At 41.1% G+C, this 20,834-nt stretch overlaps 1 protein-coding gene across 13 annotated transcripts in view; it reads left to right on the top strand.

Annotated features, from left to right (window-relative positions):
- Window positions 1–20,834, top strand: part of LOC125465044 (adhesion G protein-coupled receptor B2) — a 687,705-nt gene that overhangs the window by 662,111 nt on the left and 4,760 nt on the right. For 11 of the 13 annotated variants that reach the window (XM_059654252.1, XM_048558109.2, XM_048558107.2 and 8 more), the window contains 2 exons: window positions 9,456–9,560; window positions 11,237–11,290. In XM_059654252.1, the coding sequence (XP_059510235.1) occupies window positions 9,456–9,560; window positions 11,237–11,290 (159 nt within the window). Of the gene's footprint in view, window positions 1–9,196; window positions 9,316–9,455; window positions 9,561–11,236; window positions 11,291–20,834 lie in introns of all 13 variants that reach the window. The other 2 variants (XR_007250162.2, XM_048558106.2) reach the window with 2 other exon arrangements.

Here is a 20,834-nt window from a genome sequence, read left to right as displayed (position 1 = left end):
GATTCTCCAGCATCTGCAGTTCCCATTATTTCTGATTCCATGACACAGAGAGTCCTTGCAGTAGTATATTACTGAATTGTATCCCAAAATGCTGATTTGAATTGTAAAAGTGTCCTGCATATGGTGAGAGGTGCCATGAGGTTCTAACAGGCTGAGATTTGTCAAGTGCCAAGCTTCGTACATATAGATTGCATGCAGCCAGTACCCATGGAACATGCCCTGTTGTTACCAAGTATCACAAATGGCAGTCAGGAGGGACAAGCAGTGAGCTAAAGTATCGGAAAGTTTACACTTTTACTTTCATGTTGGAAACTGACATCCAGTTGCTTGCAGCAGGCAATAGAATAAGAATGTGCATATAAAGAGACATGATTCTTTGCTAGCGATGCTTTTAACAAGCAATAATCCTTGTTACAAGGCATCCTGCCACTGCCTAGTGAGAATCTCATGTTGACATCTCAAGTTTGAAATTGCAACAAGTTGCTCTTGCCTTTGAGAAAGCCATAGCTTCTGATATGTGCAATGAGGAAGAGATGTACAATAGTCAGCTAATAAGAATATTTTGAGGAAATTGGAACATGAGAAGAATTTTTACAAATGATTGTTAAGAAATAACTAAATTCCTTGAGTAATCAACTGTGGAGAGAAACAAGAACATCTGTTGGTGATTGGCAACACCAAGAGCAAGACAAGAGAAACATAGCATTGAGCACACTTGGACTTTTTGTCTTGCTGTAAAAGTGAAAATGAGAGGCAATGTAGTAAGTAAACAAAGGATTCATCAGCAAAGACAGCTGAATTTAAAAAAAACTAGCAGGAAACAATCGCATGAAATTGTAATACACATCATTGAATTGACTGCCGGATGCTGAACACAGAAGATTAGAAAAACGTATTGGTTTATCCCAGTTTTCAACAGCAGGAATCACAATTCATGACTTACCCATGCTGGTTCTGGTAGAAATAGACAACAGTCAAATTTTGTGCTCACCCTTCATTTAAATAATTGCTACTCACAGCCCAGCGTGATCCACGCTACTGGCCAGCTGTCGGAACAACTGGAGGTTAATGTTATGTAAGGCTAGTAAAAGTTCTAACTAGACTTCAGCTCTTCGAGTCATTCCAACCCTCTTAAAAGACAGATGCACTGAATAACAAAAGGCTGAAAGTAACTCATAATGACAAATTGAGGGAACCGAACACTGGGCCAGGGAGAGGGCTTCAAGATTCATGGATGCCACGCTGAATACACTGGTGTTGGACTCAAATTCAAGGATAGACACCAGGTTTCCATGGACAGGCCAGAAGAGCCCCCAAAGGGAGTGGGAGAATGGCAAGCAAGGTAAAAGGTATGGGTAGCATGGTGGCTCAGTGGTTAGCACTGCTGCCTCACAGCGCCAGGGACCCAGGTTTGATTCCAGCCTTGGGTGACTGTCTGTGTGGAGTTTGCACATTCTCCCCTTGTCTGCGTGGGTTTCCTCCGGGTGCTCCGGTTTCCTCCTACAGTCCAAAGATGTGCAGGTTAGGGTGAATTAGCCATGCTAAATTGCCTGTAGTGTTAAGGGGTCTATAGATTAGGGAGATGGGTCTGGGTGGGATGCTCTGAGGTTCAGTGTTGGCCTGTTGGACCAAAGAGCCTGTGTCCACACTGTCAAGATGCTGTGAAAAGCCTAAAGTCCAGACTTGCGGATCTGACAAGAGGAATGCAAACGTTTAATGACTTCACATGTCTGCTGAAGGGCAGTGAATGTACTTATCCATCATGCTACCAGCTTATTATGTTGACAATGCATCACTCACTCAGCAACATCACCTCTAATATTCACATAGTCCACTCTGTATTGCTGCCAGCCTCAGATGTCAACCTCCCACTGTCCCCAGCTATTCCATGATAAGCAACTTACCCAAACTCAGTTCCATGCAATGATTGACAACAAAGTGTGAAGCTGGATGAACACAGCAGGCCAAGCAGCATCTCAGGAGCACAAAAGCTGACATTTCGGGCCTAGACCCTTCATCAGAGAGCTCTCTGATGAAGGGTCAAGGCCCAAAACGTCAGCTTTTGTGCTCATGAGATGTTGCTTGGCCTGCTGTGTTCATCCAGCTTCACACTTTGTTATCTTGGATTCTCCAGCATCTGCAGTTCCCATTATCCATGCAATGATTGTCATTCTGTGCTTTATCTTCCAAGACATGTCCATAAGAAGGAGCAGTAGAGAGATGGTGTCTGAGGGAATGCTATTATGAATCCATCCTCTCAGGCTGACAGAGGAGATGTTACTCTGAACCAAAGGGCATAGGGCTAGTTGCAACACAACTGGTGGCAACCAGTATTACTGAGAGGAGCAAATGTATTTACTGGTATCAGTACCTTCCCATCTCTGTCCTCACATCCACCCTGAGATCCGACATGACGTGGAGGCGACAGACGTTGTGATCATGAAACTACTGTTTTCCTCCTCAACCTGACTTTCTCCTTCTGCGTTTATGCTTTCAATTCCCAAATAATTTCCATCAGTTAGTGCAATGAACATCACATTGGACAAACGTGGAAGAAACTGATGACCAGGATGCACAAATACCAGCTAGCAGTAGGAAGACACGACCAATATTCAGAGATAGTGGGAACTGCTGATGCTGGAGAATCTGAGATTGCAAGGTGTAGAGCTGGATGAACACAGCAGGCCAAGCAGCATCAGAGGTGCAGGAAAGCCGATGTTTCGGGTCTGGACCTTTCTGGGCCCAGACCCAAAACATCAGCCTTCCTGCTCCTCTGATGCTGCTTGGCCTGCTGTGTTCAGCCAGCTCTACACCTTGTTATGACCAATATTCACTTGTCTTGATACATACAGATAATGAAGGCCATCACTTCTACTGGGACAAAGTGACTATACTGACAAGTGAACAACAGACATGGAAGAGAATTTCTGGAAGCCTGGTTCTCAATATGGGACTCCATTAACAAACACAGTTTGCCATCAATCCTGTTTGATTAAAAAAACAGAACTGGAAGTGACAAGATCCACCACACCAGAGGATTATATAAATTCGGAACGGAGCAGACCGCCAGTGCTTTGATTCGAGGTCGCATGGATGACGTTGCTTAGAATGGTAATGAAACATTTGCACTCCATGGAAAAATCAGCTTGGTGAGCTAACAAACAACTGAATTTCCACCAGGGTAGACACAGTATCCCAGGAGGAAGAGAGAGAAACACCATCCCATTTATGATGAAGAACCATTACTGACATTTACAGCCATCACCTGAAATGCTGACCTTGCATGAGACGCTTTACATAGTTGAGAGGCTAATGTAGAATTGGAACTTGAATGTGGTGAGTTTCTGAGAGTAAGTGAGTTGCAGCCAGCCCGTAGGAAGGGGATGAATCATGTCCCAGACCACTAGAGGAAAAGATCCTAATTGAGCCCTGCTATAGAAGATTTAGGTAAAGATGTCCATGGGGGAAGCATCCTGGAGAAGACTGATGAACGGATGCACTAGATGTTTGGTGTTTTAAGCAGATCTGTGACAGAGCCTCCTGCCACTGTTGAAGAGAGAAGGGTGAGATCCAGTTACAATGTAGCACAGGAGATTGAGTCCAAATTGAAGTCCATCCTTTTCACTGCAGAAGTGACAGCTACATCAATAACTTGTAGACTAAGCTGTGAAGTAACATCAGGTGGGCGGTGCCTCAGTTCCCTTTTTGCTTTCTTGAAAAAGCATCACAAAGCAGATTATCAGGCCTTCAAGGCACTGCCATTTGTGGGAGTTTACTGTACTCAAATTGACTGGCATGTGTTCTGCTTCAACGCACCTAAAAAGTATTTAACTGTCTGTAGAGCAGCCTGTAAAGAAGGCTGCATATTCCAGTATTTGAGCATTTATACTGTCCTGCAGAATGGATGAGGTACTGCACTTTCACAGGTGTTGTCCTTTCAAGCTTTGTTAAAGCAAATGCCTTGTTGCTACTCTGGTGGTTTAAGAATGTTATGACACCATTTACAGAAGGGTGTACAGTCCAATATCTTGGACTGTCTTTCTTTCCCAAATCATAGTCCCAAAAACACAGTAGCATGCAATTTATGTCATTTGTAGATATTACTATGCACTCTATGAATGCTACGTAAGTGTCAGCATCTCAGAAGAATACATATCTACAACACACTTTGAGACATTTTGGAGAAAGTGATAAAGTGCTCCATTAAAGAAAAAATGTTTTTTTTCTAAAAACATTTAAACATTATACAGTTTTACCCCGAAGTCCTATCAGTGCTTCTGAGTATGCATTGAGCACTGTACTATGACAAAGATTTGCGGTCCTACAATATATTCAGCACAACAAGCCTAGAAGAAAGGGACAAATATAGGGAAATACAATTAATATATTCAACACATTCAGTAAATTGGTTCATTCAATAAATGCTATTTTTAGATGGTTGAGTTAAATTTACTGTTCTGAGCTAATATGCATTTTTTATTGCATGATATTCAGGATCACAGTTTAAAATATCAATTAATACTTCATGTTACTGCCCTGCGCCTAGAAGTTTCTTTGTAAATATTTTATTCAGCTTGAAAACAATATAAGAATGATAGCTGCAGTCCAAAGAAGTTAAATGTTTGTTGAACTCTTCTCCTAAGATGCCGTCGTATGTTTATATTACTGTTTGGTGAATTGAACAAAATAAAGGACAGGCCATGACTCTGTAACACCACAGATTAATGTATCAGCCCTCTTCATCATATTAATTGTCAGGATTTAAGGAAACAAGGAAGAAGATGTTATATTCAAGTCATTAAGTCCCCACCTTTACACAGACTACAAGTCATACTACCTATTGCCATCCAACTAAAATTCTTAAAGGCAAGTTTGACAAAATTTACCCCTGACCCCTCAAAGATATTCCACCATTTTTCCATTTAGCCTCAACTGATTACTCTTCACAAATGAAAGTTCCAGACCCACAAGAACTACTATCTCCTTGAAAGAATTTAATTATTATAATGTGTACTTATCTGTATACAGTCTCCAATTTCATTGCTTCAGGCTTTTATTTGACACATGACATGCATCTTTAAGCAGCTGTGATTTTACTTTCATTGGAAATGTGTGTCATATTTTGATTGCTCTCATTTGTGGATTCCTTTCATAGCTGCAGTCTCTAGTTCTGTATTCAGTGCAAACCATGTACAGTAGGTTTATGCAATATATTTTGTAATATCCGATTCATGTTCTACCGCACCCAAGACCTCACGTATCAGGACATATGTTCAATAACCTTTTTCTTTGCATGGTTGTTTATTGCCTTTGGCTGGACATTCAGGGGAAAGCCTTACAGCAATTTTTTTGTAATATGTAGGTAATCATTTACTAGGTATGAAAAATCATTTGTGCTGAGCTTCTAAACAGAAGGGTAACATGCCATTTATTGCTAGTAAAAGCAACGCTATCAGTTACTTTCTGCCTTAAGGAAGCAGAGCTGACCAACAGTCATTAACAGATATGAGAACATTCTTCGATTGCTCATTCAAGTGTATGTTGCTGCATTGTAGGGTATAACAGTTTTTTTTCTGATATTCCTGGAAACCCAATGTTCGCAGCATTTTAGTCATTCAAAGTATTTTCTTTGTTTTGAAGCCTTGTAGGAAATGTAGCTTTGTTTTACTCTTCTTTCTGCTTCCTCGTATCTTTTGGAGACTCTCACTTTCTCTTCTGCCGTTATGCATTGTGAGCCTTTATCAGTCTACTGCTAATTTGCTTCTCATTTCTAAGAAATAAGATATTCTCATTCTGCTGTTGAAGGTCTGGACACGTTTGAACAGAGTGGGTGGTTTATAATCAGCTGATTCAGTGTTTTCTTTCATTTCTTCTGATTGAAACCTCACTGGCCTCTGATTGCTATCACTCTGTTATTCAATTGCAATCAAAACTCTTCTGTTTATTTGTATTGTGCCCTGTTCCGGTGGACAATGCAAGATATCAGGTGTGACGATTTTTCAACTGTTTTTCCAAACCTCCACTGATCTTTGATTTCATTTGATTTATTACAGTCACGTGTCCAAAGATACAGTGAAAAGTATTGTTTTGCGTGCTGACCAAAAAAATCATACTTTACCTTAGTACATCAGGGTAATAGAATAGTATGCAGATTATGGTGTTACAGCTACAGAGAAGGTGCAGAGAAAGATCAACTCGAATACAAGACAGGTCCATTCATAGGCCTAATACCAGCGAGAAAGAAGCTTTTCTTGAATCTGTTCGTATGTGTTTTCGAACTTTTGTATTCTCTGCTTAATGGAAGAGGTTGGAAGAGAGTATAATGTTGATTATGTTGGCTGCTTTCCCTAGGTAGCAGGAAGTGTAAACGGAGCCAATGGAAGGAAGGCCGGTTTTCGTGATGGATTGATCTCCATTCACAGCTCTCTCCTACTTCTTACGGCCTTAGGAAGAGCAGTTACCACACTAAGTTGGAATGTGTCCAAAATCTATGGTGCATCTATAAAAACTGATCAAAAATCTATCTATATCAGCCTTAAATATACATGAGCACTTTGTTGCCCCAAACCCCTGTGCAAAGAGTTCCAAAGATTCACAGTCCTTTGAGAGAAGACATTCCTCCTTATCTCAGTCTTAAATCGGTACCCCTTTATTCAGAAAAAATATAAACTGTCCCAATAGGGGAAACATTTAGCATTTACCCTGCCAGGACCCTTAAGAATTCTGTATGTTTCAATGGAATCACCTTTCATTCATCTAAATTCCCTTGAGTAGAGTCTCAACCTGTTTAGCCTTTGCTCATAAGACAATCCCTCCATTCCAGAGTTCATCCTAGTGAATCTTCTGTGAACTCTCTCTTTAAAGCCTTGAGAGTGGCAGGTGAAGGAGGAGGTCTCTAGCAACAGCAATGCCAGGACGAGCCACACACAAGTCCACCCTAGCCCGGGGATCTCTTGTTGAGCAAGGAGCAGGTCCTGGGCTGACTTGCAGTCTGGGCTGAGGGCTCCAGGTCAACAGCTAGGAGGTGCCTGAAGGAGCAGAAGCATCGGCGAAAGGAGTGGACAGCAGATCAGCAGCAGCATCTAGAGGAGTGTCGGATGGGGAACAGGAGGCTTCTCCTGGCCCAGCAACGAAGTGGCTTCTAGTAGTCCAATATGGTAGTCTTGGCTCAGCATAGCAGTCTTTATCTATCTTTGCTGGAGTCTTCTGGCCCAGTATTCCAGCAGCCCGTGTTCTCATCTTGGAATGGCAGTTCCGTGCTAGATATATCTTCAAGGTATTCCATCGTTCCTTAATCATCTTTCCCTGAGCCCAGGAGCCATTAACGGAACTGTGATGAAGTTTGTCTTAATTATACTTTTTTGAGTTATTATACATGACTTCTGCCATTAATATAGGCACCGTAGTGTGGCAACTTATAATATTTTTCACTGTATTTTTCATGGAGATGCACACATGACAATATATTTCTATTTGATTTTGTTCTGTCGTGGATATAGAAAAAGAGAACACATATAGTGCAGAAGGAGTTCATTTACCCGGTAGAATCTGCACCGACCCTACTGTGAGCCTCACAACAAGACCTAGACCTTCACTACAACCCCACATCTACCCTGGCTAATCCACCTAGCCTACGCACCCCTGAACACTAAAAACAATATCAGCACAGCCAATCCATCTAACCTGCACATCTTTGGACTGTAAGGGGAGGCATCACATTGTGAATACCAGATCATGCTTGGGATCATAGCATGCCAGTCCTTAAAGGAGGACAGCTGTTTCTTCACTTTCCTGAAAACTATGGCTTGGCTGCACGACCATTTCCAAGACTGACCCTTTTTTAAGAGTTGATGCAAAGGTACCAAAATCAAGGCCAGGTTATGTATGGACTTTCTGTAACAACTCACCAACTCAAGGAAAGACTTAAACTCCATTACAGATGTGGGAAATGGGTCACCTTTGTCTGTCCTTGCTTTACCAGGTGTTACCTGGTCTTGTCAATTCTGCCTTAGTAGGTCACTTAGGGTGGCTAGAGCACATTTTTTTTCCCTTCTAAGGCATATGCCTGCTTAGGAGAACCATTTAAGGGCTATTTCCAAGTTCTCTAAGTGCTCCTTATTGGCCTTCCCTGTTATTAGCACGGCATCTAGATAATTACTTGTTACTTTTCTCTGTCCCAATGTCATCAGCCTGCAAAAATTAACGCATTATTTACACAAACAAATTTCTTCAGGTATATGCTTTTCTCTCATCAAAGTTGAAATAACTCCACAGAGGCCAGTATCCTGTTACCAAGTCATCCTTTAGTTAAACGTGGAGAGTCCTTGACGCTCATCCGAGTCCGTCAGGGCCAGCCCTCAGAATGATCAGAACCTCTGACAATCTTGTTCTTATCTGTCAGCCAGGGCCAATCAACGTTAACAGCCCCAATCAGGGAACGCATACTCTTTGCGGTCCACCTGGCTGATCTCATTACAATCACTGCACTAGTCAGCAAATTTCTCAAATACACATGCAAATGCTAATGCTTTCTTTTCAATTACTGCGTATTTTCTTGCTATCTGTTAATGTCTATGATGCGTAATAGATAAACAATAATTGGTAAACAGTTCAGATTTGCTTTCATTCTAGAAAATGGCTGTATCAAAATTCCAGTTTTGTACAGGAGTGCATTGTTGTGAGTTTGACTTGTTGGAGTACATTTGCTTTGTGATGCCAACTGGCAGCACTGTGAACTACCATGGACAGGCATGGATATGAATTATAACTTAGGCCTTAAGAGAAATCTACAAAGGATTATTTATGTGCAGGGAGTTTCACTCTCATATTATACCTACTCCATTGTTCTGAAAGTGCAAATGATGTGCCTGTTCAGGCAAAGCAGTCGCAAAGCACTCAGCTTCAGATCATACACTTCCGGGAGAACCAGTGGACCTCTGAATTTTTCAATAATGTGCCGGATTTGTATTTCCCTATGCAATATCTATAACGAAATTGTGACTGACATGTTAAATTTTCATATTTACATTTCCCTTATGTATAACTTCTAAGGAATATCTTCACTGCTGTAATGCCCAATAACAAGAGGTGGCCATGAGAGATAAGTTCATTTGCATATCTCACCCAGCTTATCTAATCAGATCTGACCCTAGACTTATGGGCAATTTTAACACAACCTGCTTCTTGATACTTACAGGATTGGGTACAGTGCTCATCTAACACCACACCTGGTTTATTCTGTATGATGTTATTGGAGAGTAATTTTCGAGGGTTTATGAAACAACTTTCCAACTAATCCTATGTGTCGTCTACACAGTGAGTTCAGATAAAATGATCTCAAACTGCCATTTTTGCATTATAATAAAACTGTACTCAAGGTGAGAACACTGTTCTCCTCAATGGTTCCATTGATTTACAGCTATCATTTTAATTCCTCTTTAACATTCTGTTTACAGAAAGTCATGCACACAAGAAAACGTCATTCAGAGCTCTATCATGAACTAAACCAGAAATTCTACACCTTGGGCAGATTCCGAGATTCTGAATCCTCAGGATTTAAGGTAAAGTTTAATTGTTTTTCCAGCAAATTTAATGTGCCTTAGAAATTAGTGTACTCTTGTTCTTTATTTTAAATATTACTTAGCAGTGTTTAAAAAATGGTATTAAAGACCTGCTGTGAACTGTGATCATTGTAATTTCCATCTAAATTGCTAATTGTGACAAAACCTTTTTAATATTAGATTGGTAAGGCTAAACACTACAGTAGGTTCTGTTCTTCAACAAGTGCTTCAATTGCTCATACACATTGATTTCTTTGCTCTTTTAAGGCAGAGGTGAACATCTATAATATATTAAAAATGTGTTCATTCTTTTCCATTTCAAATTTCTTTATCTATGTTTATAACGGATGCTGCCCATACAAACCTGTTGCAGTATAATTACACCATCTCACAAGTAGTAACTAGAATCAGATTTATGTCTCCTTAAAGTTCAATTTATATTCTCTGCTTCAACCAGTTGTAGCAATCCATTTCCCAAATTGTTTAAGGTTTTGACGTTTAACTTATAACAATGTAAAATCATAGCATTGTACGAAGATAAGGACAGATTTATGGCATTAGAATTGGGAGTAAGTTACATCTGTATGTCCTGGTCTGACGTTTGCTTCACTGGAAAAGTGAATGTAATGAACCAGTGTTGAAAACTAAACAATACACATAAGGCATAGGGAAAAAATTTTTTTTGGATTGTTGGCCCAAGAAGTATTACTAACCAGTCACTAGTGGATATTCATTTGAACCCTCTGACTCTGCACTGGTAAGTTTTCTTTTAGTGGGAAGAGCCCTTTGTGTATATGTAAATTGAAGCCTAACCGCTGAGTGATAAGATGAATATGGAGTGGCCCAACTTGCTGGAACTCCACCCCAAAAGGGAAAATCATCCTCCAAAAGATGCTCCAGATGCCTTTCACTATCTAAAAAGTGGGTGTGAGAATCACTGATCCACAAATTGGTTCTTACGTATTTTCCAACAGTTCTCTTCACTGAATTTGACCCTTTGTAAATTAATTTTAATTTACTATAATTCAACTTTAACATAGCATAGTAAAAACATTTATAATCCTTTGAGATTATATTTAACTTTAGATGATCCCCAGTTCATTTCGTACAATCATGTTAGCTGATTTGCTGAAATAGAACTATATTAAGTCAAAATTAGTTCACAGCGGCAAGTTATTTTCTCTTTTCATTCATATCCTATGATCAATGGACTTCCCACAGCCTCTTTGCAGAGAAAGTTCTGAATTTCTTCTTTATGCAAAATGTGCATTACGATTTCTCTCGAAAATGACCTAGCTCTGTTTTCCAGATGTTGCCCCATCATTGTCGATGCCCTTCCAAAAGAAAAGGTTTTGCTATATCTACTGTTTGTATTCCAGACCCAGTATAAAAACTATTAATTAGATTTTGGGAGGTGAAGCACTACAGCTTTGTCCTCTCCATTATTTTCCAACCACCGCTGCAGACTACATGTGCAAATGTTGGCTGTGATATCCATTATAATTGAATATCCATTTATATAAATTGATATTACATATGCCTAGAATCATATTGAGAACAAAGAGGGAGAAACTTTAAAAATTACCATGTAAGTGTGTGATAAACAATTCCAATTGGCTTGTAGTATTTTGCATTATGATTCTAAATATCAATATTTTCTGGGTTTTTTTATGCAGCAAGAGAAGCAATGTAGCATTTCCCCAGCAGGAGCTGAAAAGAGCACTCTAGCTGTAAGTGTAACGTAGTACCTATTCCAGCTACAATATGAAGATACTGTGCATCTGTTGATGTGAAAGAACCAGATTGGATAATCCAAGCCCTTTGCAGAACATTTCTGTAAACAGAAATACAAATGCAAACATGCCAGAGAATATGGAAACTATTTCTGTCAAGTATTCTAGCTTCAGAGAGACTGTTGAGTTATTGATATGTTCAAAGAACGACTGATTCTTAACACATTAAAAAGTCATATACATCTTTGTATAACTGTGATTCTCACTCAGTCATATTCTCTTACATCATTATGGGATGTGCTATTTACATAGACAAAGACATCAACCTTTACAAACTGCCAAACTGGATCTCTCCCAGGTTTCACCCAAGTCTTTTTTTATAGCCATGTACATATACTACCCCATTTCAAACCCCCTTCCCCCACCTCAACACCTCCACCATCTCTGATATCATTGATTCGATCTTTCAGGAGGCTTCACAACTCACCCTGATCACGTCCTTGTCGGAATTGGAAGATTACTAATCACTGAATAAACTCCGATTTCTTGACTGGTTGGCCTTCATGGAGATTTGTAATATCTGGTTCATTGTTAATTTCTGGCTATAAATCTAATTCTTCCAAATTTATCACTGAAAACATCACAAATTCCTACTGATTTACGTTTATTACCCTATGAATTATGCACTAAATAAGATCTCTTGATTAGCAATTCTCTGAACTATTACTCCTATCCCTTTGCATCATACCTATACCTATTCTCCTCCATCAACAGGGGGATGATCCTGGTATGGTACTTCTAGTTATTTTCAATAATACTGTTCCCGGTCTTGAACTCCTTGATAATCCTGGACTGCAAGTAAGGTTTTGGATAAGACAAGAAATTATGTTTAAAGTTTCCTACCCATTAGCAGTTCTTATGGTGTCAACCCACATTGTTGACCTGTATTTTAGAAGTGCAGTCAGAACGTCTTTATTCTTCCTTAATAGTAATCGGGCGAAATTCTCTTTATGCATCCTTTTTAAATTGAGTTAACTCCACACAAATACTAAGGGTTATTTATGTCTGGGAATTGGTACATTTCTTAGCACCATGCTGTAGACCTGTGATTCTCATCCTAATCATTTATTCTGTAGTCAGACTTGTTTCATTAATGAGTATGGATTTTCCTAGGTTTGAAAAGACGTACAAATTTTCTGTCTTATCATAGAGTAATGCTATAATCAATGTTAAATCTTCCCAGACTAGTAAACAATTTTAGAAAGTCTTTTCTGAAGTCATTATTGGATTTTTGCTGATTTGACGTCCACTTTCAGGGTCAGATTAGGCATTATACAGCTCTTCCACTTAAAAGAGAGAATTCCTGATTCTGTAAAGCATGCTATGTTTCTAATATTTATTTTCCCTTACTCTGGAATGTTTGTAAATATTCGATGATGTTTAATTTAATTCCTCCACGACCACGTAGCTGAATTTTCACTGGCTCAGACAATGTCTTGATATCAGTAGTTCATTGTTTGATAAAACCGTTGCACTCACTCCTGTATCCAGTTTTAACTTGATACTGTATTCACTAACATGTCTATCTGCACTACTGGCCATATGCGTGAAAACTTTTATTTTGGAATCTGAAAGTGCGGATTTTGCATCAGCACATTTTGCTTAAATGCGTAATTGTTTTGCAGTGAAAATACTCTGCCGTGTTTATAGGATTTGGTCCGTGCCTGTGATTTTCTTTGATATCTTGCACATTTTCTAGCAATTATAACTTGTTTGGTACTTCCTTCACAGTCTTCTGCTTAAAGGACTAGTCAATGACAAATTTCTGACCAAGATTTTTTTCTCACCTGACTTGTTTACTGAGTCTGCCTCACTGGACTGTAGTGATTTTTTCTATTGTGAGGTCTTCTTTAGATTGCAGTAAGCCTGATGAGGGATTTGTTGATATTGCTGACTTTAATGTAGTCTTGCACTGGTTCTGCTTTCAGGTCTCTATATTTGTATCTTACAACCAGCCTGCAATCAAAGCATTATCTGGTTCACTTGGCTTCTGGACTCTTTTGTTGAATTTAGTCCTTCCCAGAATTTTATTGCTCCTCTGGTGGAATGGAAATTTACCAAAGATCCTTAGATAGAACCTTCCAAGCCCACAATCACTTCCATGTAGAAGGATAAGGGCAGCAGATACATGGGAACACCACTACCTGGAAGTTCCCCTTCAAGCCACCCATCACTGTGTCTTGGAAATAAATCACTGCTTCTTCCATGTTGCTGGGTCAAAATAGTAGAATACCCTCCCTAAGAGCCAATCTGCAGCAATTCAAGAAGACAGCTCACCACCAACTTCTGAAAGGCAACTAGGGACAGGCAATAAATGCTGGCCAGCCAGCGATGCCCACATCTCACAAGTGGAAAACAAGTTGTTGCTATAGGCTTTCTTAACACTGCTTCAAGTTTCTGTGCAATCTCATCAATATCTTACAATGACATCGTCTGTTTCTATGAAGTGAAGTAGCAATTTGTTACCTAGAGATTTTTATTTTTCTCTAAGTGTTCATTTTTGAGGTTAATTTGGTCCTTCCATCTATCTAAATCTCTGGATGGTATAATTTTAGGATCAATAGATTTCTGAGCTTTTAAGCAGTTTATTTGAATCTTTCTTTTTTCTGAATCTGAAACTGTCTCACATTGCTTAGTATCTCACGAAGTCCCACTGTCTCTGTTTTGCAAATCCCTCAGTTAGTCAATGTATATATTTCATAAATGGTGCAAAATTATTGAAAGCTACTTTGTTTTAACTTAGTTCAATAACCTTGTTACTTTCTTGCTATGGCGTATTGAGTATTTGCAGGTTTGATTTTTTTTCCTTTGCTCCTTCAATTAATAGTATAGATTTAGAACCCAAGCTATAGGATCAATATTTGAAGCCTCCATTGCTAGAAATCTGGTTTTCCTGTGCTGCCTGCCTACTGTGTACTTAACATCATTTTAACAATTTCTAAGAGTTGTTCATTAGATCCACCATTTTGACTTGGTTTTCCACCTCAAAGCCTGTGATCACAAGATCAGGATCTTCTTCACAGTCCACCATGTTGCTGTGTGCCATCTTGAATGACTTTGGTAATTTTTGACTTCCCCTTCCTCCAATTATTTTATGGAACAGTCTTCGAATTCTTCAATTCTATCTTACCAAGTTCTGCACTTTTCCACTTCTGACTGTTAATCTTCTCTAATGTTGAATTTCCAGTGTTTTAGCGCCCTTCACAGCTGCCACCTGTGTTGAACTTATGTTGTAATCTGTGTTGTATAACCTAACTTTGAAGAGACAACTGACGCATTTTCATGTTCAAACAACAATTAGTTGTTTACCATATATTGTAGAACTCTATGCACTACACAACTGGTTCTTTTGCTGAAGCTGTGATCATTCTCACTCAAGTTTCCGTGTTCTTTTATATCGTCAGTATGGAAGGTGCTATTTAAACAGTCCCAATCATAACCTTTTGCAAATTGTAACGTGAGAGAAACCACTGATATAGAAATGAAAATGGTGATTTCAGATAAACTATTAAACGGACAATAAAGTCAAGAAATGAAATAAATAATTGAGGGGTATAATAGGGAAGAAGGAGGATCAGCAGACTTCATTTATCTTTAAATGAAGAAAGATTAATCTCAGTTTATAGTATTTTAAAAGAACAGATCTTCATGAAGAGCAGTAATTTACCCAAACTGATCATTCAGAAAATTATGTCAGCTGATTACGAACGAATCAGCGGTCCTGTACTGGAAATATGTAATGGGTTCCATCATACATTCACAGGCTTGAAATCCAGAAAATATCATTCCCATTGCCCTGAGCAGTCAGAAATTTTACAAGGTAAGTCAGAGAGGTTCAAAGCCCCCACCTCTTTCACCAATTAATGGCCACTTACGTAGAGTTAAGGAACCGCAAAAGTTAAAAAAACATAATGGAAGTTATAGTACAGGCCTCCAAACAGAGTCAGGCTCAAGATACACCAGGAGATTAAAAAGGTCATGTAAGAAAGGCAAGGTTACAGTGATCATGGGAAATTTTAATATGCAAGTGGACGAGGAAAATCAGGTTGGTAGTGGAATGCAAGGAAAGGTTTTTTTTGGAATGTCTATGAGATAGCTTTTTAGCAGCTTGTGGTGGAGCCCACCTGGGAACAGGCAGTTCTGGATTTAGTGTTGTGCAATGAGGCAGACTTGATAAGGGAGTTTAAGGTAAAAGAACACTTAGGACACAGTGACAATAACATGATAGAATTTATACTGCAATTTGAGAGGAAGAAGGTGGAATCAGATATGATGGTATTACAGTTGAATAAAGGCAACAACAGAGGCAGGAGGGAGGATCTGGGCAGAATTGCCTGGGAGAGGAGCCCAGCAGAAAGACTGCAGAACACAATGGCAGGAGTTTCTGGGAGTAATTCGGGAGCCCAGCAAAAATTCGCCCTCGGAAAAAGAAGTATACTAAAGGGAAAATGAGGCAACCGTGGTTGACAAGGGAAGTCAGGACAACATAAAAATAAAACAGAAAGCATATAATGCAGCAAAGGGCAGTGGGAAGCCTACAAAGATCAACAGAGGACAACGAAAGAAGAAATAAGGATGGAGAAGATTAATTATGGGGGTGAGCTAACCAGTAATATAAAAGAAAATTTCAACAAGTTTTTACAGAGATAGTAGGAACTGTCGATGCTGAAGAATTTGAGATAACACAGTTTGAAGCTGGATGAACGCAGCATGCCAAGCAGCATCAGAGGAGCAGAAAAGTTTGACATTTTGGGTCGAGACCCTTTCTCAGAAATGGGGGAGGGGAAGGGGATTCTGAAATAAATAGGGAGGCAGGGGGAGGCAGATAGACGATGGATAAAGGAGAAGATAGGTTGAGAGGAGACAGACAGGTCAAGGAGGTGGGTTTAGAGCCAGTGAAGGCGAATGTAAATGGGGAGTTAGGGAGGGGATAGTCCAGGGAGGGTAGACAGGTCAAGGAGATAGGATGAGGTTAGTAGGTAGGAGATGGGGGTGGGGCTGAGGTGGGAGGAATGGTTAGGGAGGCGGGGACTAGCTGGCCTGGTTTTGTGGCGTGGTCGGGTGGGGGGAAATTTTGAAGTTTGTGAAGTCCACATCAATACTCTTGGGCTGCAGGGTTCCCAAGCAAAATATGAGATGCTGTTCCTGCATCTTTCGGGTGGCATCATTGTGGCAATGCAGGAGGCAGGATGGACATGTCTTCCGAGGAGTTGGGGTGGGCGTTCAAATGGTTCACAACTGGGAGGCGTAGTTGTTTGTTGCGAACTGAGCGTAGGCGTTCCACAAAGGAGCCCCTAAGCCTCCGCTTGGTTTCCCCGATGTAGAGGAGGCCACAACGAGAACAGCAGATACAGTATATCACATTAACAGATGTGCAGGTGAGCATCTGTTTGATGTGAAAAGTCTTAGGGCCTGGGATGGGGGTAAGGGGGGAGGTATAGGGGCGGGTGTAGCACTTGCTTCAGTTGCAGAAAAAAGTGCCGGGGTGGTGGGGCTGGAGGGGAGCGTGGAACGGACAAGGAAGTCTCGGAGAGAGTGGTCCCTCCGGAAAGCACATAGGGTGGGGAAGGAAAAACGTCTTTGGTGGTGGGGCCTGATTGCTGATGGCGGAAATGTTGGAGGATGATCCGTTGGATTTGGAGGTTGGTTGGATGGTACATGAGGACGAGGGGGATTCTGTTTTGGTTATTATTGTGGTTGGGGGTGTGAGGGATGAGTTGCTGGAAATTTAGGAGACACGGTTGAGGGCATTCGCGACCACTGAAGGGGGGCAAGTTGCAGTCTTTGAAAAAAGAAGACATCTGGGATGTTCGGGAGTGGAATGCCTCATCTTGGGAGCAGATGTGGCAGAAGTGAAGGAATTGGGAAGAGGGGATGGCATTTTTACAGGAAACTGGGTGACAGGAGGAATATTCTAGGTAGTTGTGGGAGTCGGTCAGCTTAAAATGGATATCGGTTCCCAGGTGGATGCCAGAGATGGAGACAGAGAGGTCCAGGAAGGAGAGAGAGGTATCAGAGATGGCCCAGGTAAACGTAAGGTTGGGTTGGAAGGTGTTAGTGGAGGCACAGTGGCTTCGTGGTTAGCATTACAGCGCCAGGGACCCGGGTTCAATTCCAGCCTCTGTGTGGATTTTGCACATTCTCCCCGTGTCTGCATGGGTTTCCTCCGGGGGCTCCGGTTTCCTCCCACAGTCCAAAGATGTGCAGGCTAGGTGGATTGGCCATGCTAAATTGCCCACAGTGTTCAGGGGTGTGTGGGTTCTAGGGGCGGTGTGGACTTGTTGGGCCGAAGGGCCTGTTTCCACACTGTAGGTAATCTAATCTAATCTAAAAGTGGATGAACTGTTCGAGCTCCTCGTAGGAGTTTCTTTAGATATATAAAGGGCAAAGGAGGGAAGGAAGTGGACATTGGGCTACTGGAAAATGACACAGGAGAAGTAAGACCATAAGACATAGGAGTGGAAGTAAGGCCATTCGGCCCATCAATTCCACTGCGCCATTTAAATCATGGCTGATGGGCATTTCAATACCACTTCCCTGCACTCTCCCCGTAGCCTTTGATTCCTTTTGAGATCAAGAATTTGTGGATCTCTGCCTTGAAGGCATCCAACGTCCCGGCCTCCACCGCACTCTGCGGCAATGAATTCCACAAGCTCACCACTCTCTGGCTGAAGAAATGTCATCTCATTTCAGTTTTAAATTTAGCCCCTCTAATTTTAAGGCTGTGCCCACGGGTCCTAGTCTCCCTGCCTAACGGAAACAACTTCCCAGCGTCCACCCCTTCTAAACCATACATTATCTTGTAAGTTTCTATTAGATCTCCCCTCAACCTTCTCAACTCTAATGAGTACAATCCCAGGATCCTTAGCCGTTCATCATACGTTAAACCTACCATTCCAGGGATCATCTGTGTGAATCTCCGCTGGACTCGCTCCAGGGCTAGTATGTCCTTCCTGAGGTGTGGGGCCCAAAATTGGACACAGTATTCTAAATGGGGCCTAACTAGAGCCTTATAAAGCCTCTGAAGCACATCGCCGCTTTTATATGCCAACCCTCATGAGATAAACGACAACATTACATTCGCTTTCTTAATTACGGACTCTACCTGCAAGTTAACCTTTAGAGAATCCTGGACCAACACTCCCAGATCCCTTTGCACTTCTGATTTGCGAATTTTCTCACCATTTAGAAAATAGTCCATGCTTGTATTCTTTTTTCCAAAGTGCAAAACCTCACATTTACTCACATTGAATTTCATCAGCCATTTCTTGGACCCCTCTCCTAAACTGTCTAAATCTTTCTGCAGATTTCCCACCTCCTCAGTACTACCTGCCTGTCCACCTATCTTCATATCATCAGCAAACTTCACCAGAATGCCCCCAGTCCCTTCATCCAGATCATTAATATATAAAGTGAACAGCTGTGGCCCCAACACTGAACCCTGCGGGACACCACTTGTCACCGGTTGCCATTCCGAAAAAGAACCTTTTATCCCAACTCTCTGCGTTCTGTCAGACAGCCAAGTAGTATGAGAAACAAAAAAATGGCTGACAAACTGAATAAGTACTTTGTGTCAGTCTTCAAGGTAAAAGACATGTGTAAAATACTGAAAATTCAAGAATGCCTGGGAACAGAAGTGAATATGGTGGCCATCACTGAGGAGAAGGTGCTAGAAAAACTGAAAGGTTTGAAGCTGGATAAATTACCTGGACCAGATGGATTACAGCCCGCAGTTCTAAAGGAGATAGCTGAAGAGATAGTGGAGGCATTACTGGTGATCTTTCAGCAATCACTGGACTCAGTGATGGGCCCAGAGGACTGGAAAATCACTAATGTATTCCCTATTTGAAAAAGCAGAAGATGGGAACTTTACAGGCCAATTAGCCTGACCTCAGTCATTGGTAAGATTTTGGAGTCCATTGTGAAGGATGCGATTTCTGAATACTTGGAAGTGCATGGTAAAATAGAGCTAAGTCAGCATGGTTTTATCAAGGAGAGGCTATGCCTGGCAAATCAGTTAGAATTGTTTGAACAATTGGAGCCAATGGATGTAATGTACCTGGAACTGCAGAAGGCCTTTGACAAAGTACTGTGAAGGAGGCTGCTGAGTAAGATAAGGGCCCGTGGTGTTAGAGGCAAGGTACGAGTATGAATGGAAAATTGGCTGAAATGGCAGAAAATAGAGAATGGGGATAAAAGATTCCTTCTCAGGGCAGCAGCCAGTAACTCGTGGTGTTCCACAAGAGTCAGTGTTGGGACCACAGTTTTTCACTTTATACATTAATGATCCACATGAAGGAACTGAGGGCATTCTGGTTAAGTTTACAGATGATACAAAGATAGTTGGAGGGACAGGTAATACTGAGGAGGCAGGGAGGCTGCAAAAGGATTTAGACAGGTTAGGAGAGTGGGAAAAGGAGTGCAGATGGACTACAATGTGGGAAAGTGTGAGGTCATGCCGCTTGATAGGAAGAATAGAGGTATAGACTGTTTTCTAAATGGGAAGAAAATTCAGAAATTTGAAACTGCAAGGGGACTTGGAAGGCCTAGCCCAGGTTTTTCTTGAGATAAATTTGCAGGTTGAGGTGGTAGTTAGGAAGGCAAATACAATGTTGACATTTATTTCAAGAGGACTAGAATATAAAAGCAGAGATGTACTTCTGAGGTTATATGAAGCACTGGTCAGACCATATTTCGAGTATTGTGAGCAATTTTGGGTCCCCTACCTCAAGAAAGAACTACTGGCCTTGGAGCAGATCCAGAGGAGGTTCACAGGAACAATTGCAGAAATGAAAGGCTTAACAAATGAGGGACGTTTGAGGGCTCTGGGTCTGTACTCAATGGAGTTTAGAAGGTTGAAGGGGATCTAATCGAAACTTATAGAATACTGAATGGCGTGGTGAGACTAGATGTTGGAAAGGTTGAATGCGCTGGAGGCCAGGTCATTGAGTATATTTTAGACAGAGATAGATAGGTCCTTGATTGTCAAAGAGAACAAGGGTTACAGGGAGAAAGTGGGAGAATGAGGTTGAGAAACTTATCAGCATAGTTGAATGGTGGAGAAGCCTTGATGGGCTGAATGACCTAATTTCTGCTCCTATGTATTACAGTCTTAAGGTCTTTAGGGCCTAATCCAAGCCTCACTGGTATTTTAACTGTGGCAGGAGCAGATCCTTTTATGCAGAAAGCCCAGAAGCAACTGTGTGGGTTGGTGTTGTGCAAGGTGGACAGCTTCCTCCCAAGGCCTTCCCCGATCTGTGTACCCTCTTCTGGCTTCATGAATCCACCTCCCTCACCTACCTCAACCTTGGAACCTTGATCCTCAAATCTACCTGTGCTGTTTAGGTAGTGGGACTGCCACTAGTCCTGGCAATGGCTACTGATCCAATTCGCCAACAGTTTCCATTAGCAGACATCTTACTTTAAACAATGCAGCTTCTATTGTTACAGCACAGCCATCAAAATTGTGCCTTTCACCCTA

This window comes from Stegostoma tigrinum, chromosome 24, assembly GCF_030684315.1.
Source record: "Stegostoma tigrinum isolate sSteTig4 chromosome 24, sSteTig4.hap1, whole genome shotgun sequence".
In the NCBI taxonomy this organism is placed as follows: Eukaryota; Metazoa; Chordata; class Chondrichthyes; order Orectolobiformes; family Stegostomatidae; genus Stegostoma; species Stegostoma tigrinum.
Note: the sequence above shows the minus strand (reverse complement) of the source record. Positions and strands in the feature narration are given on the sequence as shown.